The sequence below is a fragment of the Tamandua tetradactyla genome, chromosome 5, assembly GCF_023851605.1.
Source record: "Tamandua tetradactyla isolate mTamTet1 chromosome 5, mTamTet1.pri, whole genome shotgun sequence".
In the NCBI taxonomy this organism is placed as follows: Eukaryota; Metazoa; Chordata; class Mammalia; order Pilosa; family Myrmecophagidae; genus Tamandua; species Tamandua tetradactyla.
This window is the reverse complement of record NC_135331.1, coordinates 32487819-32497293: the sequence shown is the minus strand read 5'-3', so window position 1 is coordinate 32497293 and position 9475 is coordinate 32487819. Positions and strand designations below refer to the sequence as shown.

The 9475-nt window shown below is 54.0% G+C and overlaps 1 protein-coding gene across 4 annotated transcripts; it reads left to right on the top strand.

Annotated features, from left to right (window-relative positions):
• The first annotated feature begins 296 nt into the window (after positions 1-296).
• Positions 297-3756, top strand: MTFP1 (mitochondrial fission process 1). 4 transcript variants are annotated; one of them, XM_077160570.1, is made up of 5 exons: positions 297-738; positions 1467-1594; positions 1863-2225; positions 3162-3302; positions 3481-3756. In XM_077160570.1, the coding sequence occupies exons 1-5, from the start codon at positions 672-674 to the stop codon at positions 3508-3510; spliced, it is 729 nt and encodes a 242-aa protein (XP_077016685.1). In that variant the 5' UTR covers positions 297-671; the 3' UTR covers positions 3511-3756. The 4 variants fall into 4 exon arrangements, 3 of the variants coding, with proteins under 3 accessions (XP_077016685.1, XP_077016684.1, XP_077016686.1); XR_013175774.1 differs by having other exon boundaries at positions 548-738; positions 1863-2095; XM_077160569.1 differs by having other exon boundaries at positions 546-738; positions 3162-3756.
• Positions 3757-9475: the final 5719 nt, after the last annotated feature.

Below are 9475 nucleotides of genomic sequence, written 5' to 3'. Positions count from 1 at the left end.
CGGTGAGAGTGCTTGATAGATGGCTCTGCCTGGAAGGGACTTCGAAGTCCCGGCCTCCACCCGGCCAGCGTGCTCAGCATTCCACTCCCTCGGTCTCATTTCCTGAGCTCGCCTTAAGAGCAGCGGATCTGGAGCCCCCGTTGGCTGGATTCAAATCCTGGCTCAATCCCTTCGTGGCTGTGTGACCTGGGAAAATAGCCCACCTTTTCTGGGCCTCTATTTCCTCATCTGTTAAGACGGTGGGTCCCGGGCGTGTGGGAGGGTTTGATGATGTGCTCAGTCTAGAGTCCTTAGCCACCAGCCGGTTCCGTAGTAAAATCGCAACAGTTCTAGAGAGTGGACACTGTCCTCATTCTCATTTTACAGACGAATAAAATGAGATCCAGATAAATAGAGACTGACCCTCGCCTGAGGTCACATAGCTAGAAAGTGTGGTCCCCCCTTTGGCTCCAAAATCCGTCGTCAGTCTTGGTAAAGGGGCGGAGAAAATCAATCGGTTAAAATCCCGAGCGAGAGGAAGTATTTGCAGACGTTCCCTGCGGGCTGGGACGGCGCGACTTGCCCTTCAGCCCGGGACCTTCGGCCGTGGGTCCCGCAGCGGCGGTTAGGCGCGCTAGTAGAGGCCGAGGCGGCAGCGTGGCTGCAGGGGCCGGGACCGCGGCGGGAACGCCATGCCCGAGCCGCTGCCGCGAGACGCCGACCGCGACCTCTACCGGGACACTTGGGTGCGGTACCTAGGTGAGCTCAGGGCCAAGGACGCGTTGTAAAGCTCCTGTCTTGTTCCTGGGGAAGCAGGGGTCGCCGGACGCCGATGGTGGACCTGGAGGAGAGTCTTAGTTTTCATTCTGCCTTAGCCAGACATTGGGTTCAGAGAGGGCTAGTTACTTGCCCAAGGTCACACAGCGCTGGTGAGCCCAGCTCTGCCCTCCGGATCTCTTGTAGGTCAGGCCTCCCAGGGCTGGGAGGTTCAAACCCGGGCGACGAGGAGAGGGGGGGTGGTGGTGAGCGAGTGGGCTGCTGCCTCTGGTATGCCAGAGCACTGACCGTGGAGTCTGCGACCCTGAACTCCCATGGCCACTCACTGGCTGAGCCTGAGCCTCAGTTTCTTCCTAGGCAAGACAGGGTAAAGATGAGGACTTCCGTCTTTGAGTAACAGTTGTAAAGGTGAAATGAGATAAAGCATATAAAGCTGCTGGTGATCAGTTTCCCTGGCTGGCTGTGCCCCCATCACTGCAGGTGCTTCTAGCACCTGGGCTAGGAAGGCCAGGGCATAAATGAGTCATCATTATGGTGACTGTTCAGCCCTCCCGCAATGACCTTGGAGTGGAGGTGGGCAGCATCGGCCCCATTTTACAGGCCAGGGGACCGAGGCTCAGAGATGTAAAGATACCTGCCTAAGGTCACACAGCTCTAGGAATAGAACAGTCCATGGGCTGGGGAGTGAAATGTTGTCTTCTCTGGCCCAGGCTACGCCAATGAGGTGGGGGAGGCTTTCCGCTCCTTGGTGCCAGCAGCTGTGGTGTGGCTGAGCTACGGTGTGTCCAGTTCCTACGTGGTGGCCGATGCCATCCACAAGGGCAAGAAGGCGGGAACCGTGAGTGTTAGCCCCCACCCCCCACCCTGTGGGACAGTCCATGCCCACAACCTTGCTTATGGTGTAGTCTACACTGCAGTCTTGATTGTAGGATTGTTGATCCCTTGGCTCTCCATGTGGCATTGTCCATAACCCAGCATTGCCTGGTTATACTCCCTCCCTCATGGGCATTGGCCACTTCCCCCCTCCCTGGTCTAGGCTCTTGTCCCTTGTCCACAGTATTTCCTGCCTCTGCCTCAGCTGGAGTCAGTGCTCCCTCTTCCCACAGGTACCAGGTCCCGAGGCAGGCCGTGGCACCAGGGTGACTGTCGCCGTGGTGGACACCTTTGTGTGGCAGGCTCTGGCCTCTGTGGCCATCCCAGGCTTCACAATCAACCGCGTGTGTGCTGCCTCCCTCTATGTCCTGGGCACTGCCACCCGCTGGCCCCTGGCCATCCGCAAGTGGACCACTACCACGCTGGGGCTGCTGGCCATTCCTGTCATCATCCATCCCATTGACAGGTGGGTGCCTCTCCCAGCCTCATGGATTATCCACACTATGGAAGTGGAGAGAAGCTCAGAGAGGTGTGGAGCTCCCCCACTTTGCACAGAACTGGCAGCAGAGGTCACGCTGGCACTTGGGGCCCCTGAGGTATAAACGACTGTCTGTGCTCTTGTTGTATGTATGATCTGGCAGGTACTTTGGCAGTAAAGGAACAGGAGTGCCTTGAGGGTATGGGACATAGGACGAGTAAATCCCCAGCAAGAAACTCTAGTATTAGCAACAGCCAGAGTTAGGCAGGAGAGGTGTATCTTGGAAGGAATGGAGTTGAGGTCTACTGGTGACAGAAGCCCAACTAAGCAGGGTTAAGTAAAGTAAGAACTAATCGTCTCATGAACTGAAAAGTGCAGGGTTGTGTTGCTTTCAGGTATGGCTGGATCTAGGCACTGAGATGATGTCATTAGGGATCTGGGTCTCCCCTTCCTACTGCCCTTCTCACTGCCCTATCCCACTCTGTGCTGGCTTCTCTAACTCTCCCCTTGTGGTAGCAGGGATCGCCCCAGCAGCTCCCAGCTTACATCCCAAAGCATAGCAAGACCCATGGGAAGCTTTATAATTGTGACAGCAAAAATTCCAAGGAGTGCTGTCATTGGTCCTTCTTGGTACCCGCCCTGAACCAATTTCCCTTTTCTGAATGTCCAGGCTTGGGTCCTGTGTCTGCTCTTAGAGCCAGAGATGGTGTCAACCCAAACAGACCAACACAGAGTGGGAGGAGGAGTTATTACCCCAGGGAAACATAGTTGACTCTGAGGCCTTGAGTCCTTTACCCTTTCTGTGCCTCAGTTTACCCAGCTGAACAAAGAGGAGGAGAATGGCTACCACCCTGGAGTTTTGATACTGGCTTCCCCAGTTAGCCCAAGGTGTGTGTGTGTGTGTGTGCATGTGTGTGTGTGTGTGTGTGTCAGGAGAGAGGGGGAGTAGGACAGGCTATTTTCATCTGGATGGCCTTCATAGATTGCATCCAGTTGTTCCCCTCACTCTGGCTTCCTGCTTCCCGTCCTCCTCACCACTTTCTATTCCCCACAGGTCCGTGGACTTCCTCCTGGACTCCAGCCTGCGCAAGCTGTACCCATCGCTGGAGAAGCCCAGCTCCTCCTGACCCTACCCCAATACCCAGCCTATGGGTTGCCCACTCCCTGCTCCATGCCAACTTCTTCCTCCTGCCAGGTGATACGAATGCTTGACTCCACAGGGTCCTGGGCCCTGGCACCCAAGAAACTTATTCCTGCAAGAGACCCAGGCCTAGAGGAGCAGGGGCTTCAGCAAGTCACAGACAAAGGCAGGACCTGAACCCTGTCTCCTTCCATGGAATTCATGATACTAAGTGACTGTGGCCTTTTAACAGGAAAGTAACATCCTCCCAACTGATGGCTGAAGCCCAGTGAAGGCAAAGGATGTACCTAAGATCACTTGGTGAGCCGGAGACCCAAGACTCCCAGCTGCTTGGCTGAGTCACCCATGGCAGGGTGGCTGGACAGAGTGGGATGGCACTTATGAAGCACGAGAATGCCGTGACAGGGGTGCTTAAGGACCGATCCTCTGGCCAGTGTCTGTTGGTGCTGGGGCTTCTGGGGCCTGGCCAGACTCTCCCCAGGGGCCCAATAAAGTCTTAAGAAGTTGAGTTTTCTTCTCTTTTTCTGTTGGGGATAAGCGGGGGACGGGGCAGTGGGGAGCAGGGCTCGGGGCCCTCAGAAGAGGAGGCCAGCTTTTCCAGCCACCATCCCTCTTGGGCCCTTGTATTGGACCTGTCTGGTACCCTCCAGTCCACTGACACTGCCCTGCAGATGCATGGGATTCTGCTATTGTGCTTCCAGCCCATCATGGGGCAGGAAATCCTTCTTTCTGCAAGCCCGGAGGGGAGGCAGTCAGGTAGATGCCACCTGATTCTGAAGGTGCCGAGATGGCAAAGGCAGCCCCCAGAATGAGCATTGTGTGGTTCCCTTGAGCTGCTGAGCCTGGGGGTGCCAAAGGGGGCGATTCCTTCCTGCTTCTGGGCCAGCACTTTTTTGTGGCAGCCCATAGCTCAGGAGGGGAAGGGAAGGGGAGGGAGAGGGCTCAGTCCAGATCAAGGCAGGGGCGGAGCACGGGATAGAGGCAGGCAGAGGCCCCTCTCATTCAGCCTGACTACAAGCTGTAAATCACACCCTGACAGGTCCCTAGCTCCACCCCTCTGCCCAGGTGTAGTCAGATGGGCAAAACCCACCCTGTGCAGTCAGATGGGCAGTCCCTTCGTGAGGCAGGATGGGGGCGCTGGGGAGGTGGCTCCTGCTCTGAGGGTGTCTGCAACTGCAGGGTGAGTCTTTTTTTTAAAAATTTTTTTTAAATACCAAAAAACACCAAACAAATGCAAACATTCCTATTTTGATCATTCCGTTCTACATATATAATCAGTAATTCACAATATCATCACATAGTTGCATAGTCATCATCATGATCATTTCTTGGAACATTTGCATCTATTCAGAAAAAGAAATAAAATGAAAACAGAAAAAAAATTCATACATACCATACCCCTTACCCCTCCCTTTCATTGATCACTAGCATTTCAAACTAAATTAATTTTAACATTTGTTCCCCCTATTATTTATTTTTATTCCATATGTTCTACTCGTTTGTTGACAAGGTAGATAAAAGGAGCACCAGACACAAGGTTTTCACAATCACACAGTCACATTGTGAAAGCTCTTATCATTATGCAATCATCATCAAGAAACATGGCTACTGGAACACAGCTCTACATTTTCAGGCAGTTCCCTCCAGCCTCTCCATTATGTCTTGAATAACAAGGTGATATCTACTTAATGTGTAAGAATAACCTCCAGGATAACCTCTCCACTCTGGAATCTCTCAGCCATTGACACTTTGTCTCATTTCACTCTTCCCCCTTCTGGTCAAGAAGGTTTTCTCAATCCCTTGATGCTGAGTCTCAGCTCATTCTAGGATTTCTGTCCCATGTTGCCAGGAAGGTCCACACCCCTGGAAGTCATGTCCCATGTAGACAGAGGGAGGGTGGTGAGTTTGCTTGTTATGTTGGCTGGAGAGAGAAGCCACATCTGAGCAACAAAAGAGGTTCTCTGGGGGTGACTCTTAGGCCTAATTTTAAGTAGGCTTGACCTATCCTTTGTGGGGTTAAGTTTCATATGAACAAACCCCAAGATTGGGGGCTCAGCCTATAGCTTTAGTTGTCCACACTGCTTGTGAGAATATCAAGAATTCAATGGGGGAGGTTGAATTTTCCCTCGTTCTCACCATTCCCCAAAGGGGACTTTGCAAATACTTTTTTATTCACTGTTCAAATCACTCTGGGATTTATCGGGGCATCACTCTGGAAAACCAACAAAATCTCATGTCCTATTCAAGCTTCCATGTACTTATGGTGTTCAATTAAGCTGTCTACATAAGTCATATTAGGAAATGCACTAGTCAAAATATAAATTTTGTATCAAATAAACATTTTTTGCTTTAGTCTCACACATAAGTTGAAATTTTTAAATATTAATTATCATATATTTTCAGCACCTGCAGGGTGAGTCTTATGGCCTCTCTTGGGCTGGGGGCCCCCAGGGGAGGGGGCAGGAAAGGTGCTTCAGCCACCACGACCTCACCTGTCCAATCTCCTGTTCTCTCCCCGCTCCTCCCTATCCCTCCTCCCCAACTCCCTCACCTTGCTCAGGTGTGTGCCCCGCACACCCCACTCCAGTCCAGCATTCTCCCAAACCTCCCACCAATTCCCCCTTTCCCAGCCACCCCTCTTCTCGCATGCCAAATGCCCCAGCCTAGCCTGTGACCCGGGCTCATCCACACCTGGTCCTCGTGTGTCTCCTCGGGCCTCTCACTGATTTCCTGCTCACTCACTCCGCAGCATCCATGCTTGGGACTCAACCAGATTCAGGCTTTGGTGCTCTTGGGCTTTATCCAAAGCCCTGAGCCCTGCCCTGGTCTCGGTCCCCAGCCCTGGCCGTCCTGTACCCCTGAGCTTCCGTACGTGTTGTTCCTCTGCTGGAAATCCTTTTCCCCTTGCCCCACTCTGAGCATCCTCATGCCCAACTCCAATGCCCCTTCCATGGTTACCCCTTAGTCCCCTCCCACAGTGGCACTCCTGGCCCTTGGGTACCCCACTTACCCCTCCATTCTGGAGATGCAGTGGAGTGAACAGGAGCTGGGGGTATGGGGTGGGGATGTTGGGTGCGGAATTGCTCTTACTAGGGCTCTTCTCTGCCTGTGCCAGCCCGTGCTGGACTTCTGGGGGACAGCTTCCTGCAGGGATGCAATGAGACAGACGTCCTCCTGGCCGTGAGGAGGGGACCCCAGCATCACGCCCACCACCTGCATCTCGGCACCTGCTTGCCCACCCAGGAACCTGTCATACCTGGCCACGTGATCTTTGTTGCCTCATTCAAGACTTGTGGCTTCACCCGACTGGTGAGGGAGCTGTTGAAGCTCAAGGGGACAAGGCTTTTGGGAGCCTCCAGGTACCTGGGAGATTCAAGGGGGCCGGGCTCAGAACCAGGGTGTCTGGCCTGGAGAAATGGGTAGAGTCAGGTCCTATGGACTTGCTGTGTGTCCTTGGGCAAGTCACGGCCTCTCTGAGCCTCAGTGTCTTTCTCTAAAAGAATCCGAGGCCTGGATTGTGACACATTGTGGTAGCCAAGGGCATGAGGTATCATACTCGTGATTGCAACATGCCCTTTGCCTGCGTTTGTTCTTTGCATCCTCAGCAGCCCCCTGAGAGAGGTAGAACCATTATCCCCATTTTTCCAGATGAAGAAACTGAGGGTCATGGAAGGGAAATTCCCACCAAAAGGCAGTTTAGCACATCATTCCCCAAAGAACAGACTTTTAAGCTGAAAGTGACCTTGAGGTAATCCTAGGTGGGAAACTGAGGCCCAAGGGGTTTGAGTAACTTCAAGGCAACACAGCGAGGTGGGAGCTAAGCTGGGGATGTACGTATCGTGGTCTCCACTGCCTTATAAAGCCCCTATACTGTGCCCTCCTCCCCTCCCCCCAACCCCCCGCAGATTTCAGGGAAGATGGTGGGATTCTTAGCTGACCTGGTCTATGCACACCCGTCTAGGCACTGGGAACAGCTCCCTGTTGCCATCTTAGGCCATCGAATTAGTTGCACATTCAAGCGGTGAGCCCTACCTAGCACCCTTGGCCTGTCTCCAGGCCTGCAGCCCTGGAGGTCCTGCAGAGTACGGACTGGATGGGGAAAACACAGGCACTGACATCATGGGCCCTCTTTGGTATGAGCTCTTCGGTGTGAGTCTGAACTTGGAATTGCTAGGTTTTCCTGGCCACGTCTCCTCTGTCCTCTTCTCCGGCTGGGCTACCCTGGGGCCTTGCATAGGCCTTTGGTGTGCTTTATTTTTTTCTGGGCCCCCTGACATGCCAGACTTGCCTTAAGCCCTTCTTATTTATCTGCCAGCCCAGAAGCCCCTATGTCACCCCCAGCCTCCTTGGTCCCTGGCTCCTTGGCTGAGGTTGGACAGCTGGACTTCAGTGTGAGGCTTTGGCCTGCTTTGGCCCTTCCCACAGGTAGGGGCGATCCCTGGGCAATGGCAGTACCCCAGGGGGAAGGGCCTCAGGCTCAGGGGCTCCTGTGCCTCCAGTTCTGAGCTGGGCTGCTCCTGGTGAGGCAGGGGCCAGGGTAGACAGGGCACTGGGCTGCAGATGGCCTTGTCCCAGCTTTGCCTGTTTTCCCTTGCTGCTTGGCCCTAGGAACATGTCTCCATTCTTTGGGCTTCAAGTTTTTATTCTAGCCCAGGTAGGGGCTGTGCTGGAAGCTCCAGACCCTGCTAATGTCAGTACCGTTTTCCTGGACTCAGAGCTCTCCAGGTGGAATTTGCTGTGGACGGCAGTTCCCACCAGCCTCTGCAGCTGTATGTGGACGAGTGTGTGGCCAGCTCCAGCCGGGATCTGGAAGTGGCTTCTGCACCCTACAGCCTCATCAGGCATCATGGGTGCTGGACCTGGGGGAGGATGGGCACTGTCTAGTGGGTGGCATCTCTGGGAGGCCTGGGACTGGGGCTGAGAACCTCTCCAAGGCTAGAAGACAGATGCCCAGATGGTGCCATCTTGGAATTCTTGAGTGGCCCTTTACCAGCTCCTTAATCTCTGTTGCCTGTTTGCCCCTCTATGAAAGGGGGATAATGCCAGAATCTTCAGAGCACTGTCGTGTGAATTGAATGGGGTGATGCTTAGCTCAGCGCCTGGCATGCAGGATTCTCAACAAATGATGGTGTGTGATGGTGTTGCAGGAGGGCTGGGACCAGACCTTAACTCAGGGTTGTCCCTGAGCCCTCTTGACCTCCAACCTGGGTCTTCCAGGTGTCTGGTGGATGGCAAGGACTCATATTCCTCATTCCTGCCCTGAGAGGTCCCCGAGAGACTGGAGCTCTCCTTCCAGGCCTTTGGCTTTACTGGCAATCCTGATGATGGGAGTGGAAGGAAGCAGGTGACTTCAGAGTCTGCCTCCCAGCCTCAACTCCACCTCCCCAAGATGCCTCAGCCTGGGGTCTCTGTCCCTATAGGTTTATGTCCATTCCCAGCTGCAGGTCTGGGACCCGAAGTTTCTCCCTGATTGCACCAAGAAGGCCTGTTCCTTCTACAGTGACACCAACAGGTGGGCCATATTCACGGAAGATATGTCAAATGCCTATTACTGATACATGTGACCTGACTTAGTTACCTGGGAGGTGGGGTTTTGGCGGGGGAGGAAACTGAGGCTCAGTGTGTCTCAAATGAACTTTCCAAAAAGCCTGTAGTTGTCCTGCAATAGTTCCCCGTGGCCAGTCGGTCCAACCTACATGCCCAGACCCCAGAGCGGGCAGTGGAAGGTGGGTTGGGAATGGGGACTTTGGGCTCTGACCCAGACACAGGTTTGAATTCCAGCTCTGGCTCTGACGTGTCGGCGTGGGCAAGTCACAGAATTTTTACGAGCCTCAGTTTCTTGACCTGCAAATTGCATGCCTGGCCCCTAGGGGCCCCGAGTCTCGTGCATTGACTTAGACCGTCCGGTGCCCCACCCAAAACATTCCTATAGGTGGGAACTCCTGGTTAATGTCTCCCTGAGCACATGTAACTGTTGTAGGGTTACCTGCCCGCACCCCCAGTCACTCCATTGCAGGACCCTGGCAGGTAGGAGCCGCTGGTTTGGAGGGAGGGGTCTCTCAACTAGGGGAAGGGGCTGGCCCCCAAAATCATTATAATCCTGGGTAGCTGGCCTGTGGAAGGCACCATTTTGCCACCAAAGACTCTTAAGGAAGCTGACATAGGCCTCGTGAACCACAGAAGTAATCCATTGATCAGCCAGGGATCCCACCTCCGGATCCCTGTCT

What these genes read in the sequence shown, in the direction of transcription:
- MTFP1 (XM_077160569.1), top strand. Translation starts at nt 672, where the DNA reads ATGCCCGAGCCGCTGCCGCGAGACGCCGACCGCGACCTCTACCGGGAC. An exon ending in AGGGCAAGAAGGCGGGAACC is followed by an intron (nt 1,595 to 1,862) that starts GTGAGTGTTAGC and finishes CTCTTCCCACAG; the next exon opens with GTACCAGGTCCCGAGGCAGG. An exon ending in TGGCACTTGGGGCCCCTGAG is followed by an intron (nt 2,226 to 3,161) that starts GTATAAACGACT and finishes TATTCCCCACAG; the next exon opens with GTCCGTGGACTTCCTCCTGG.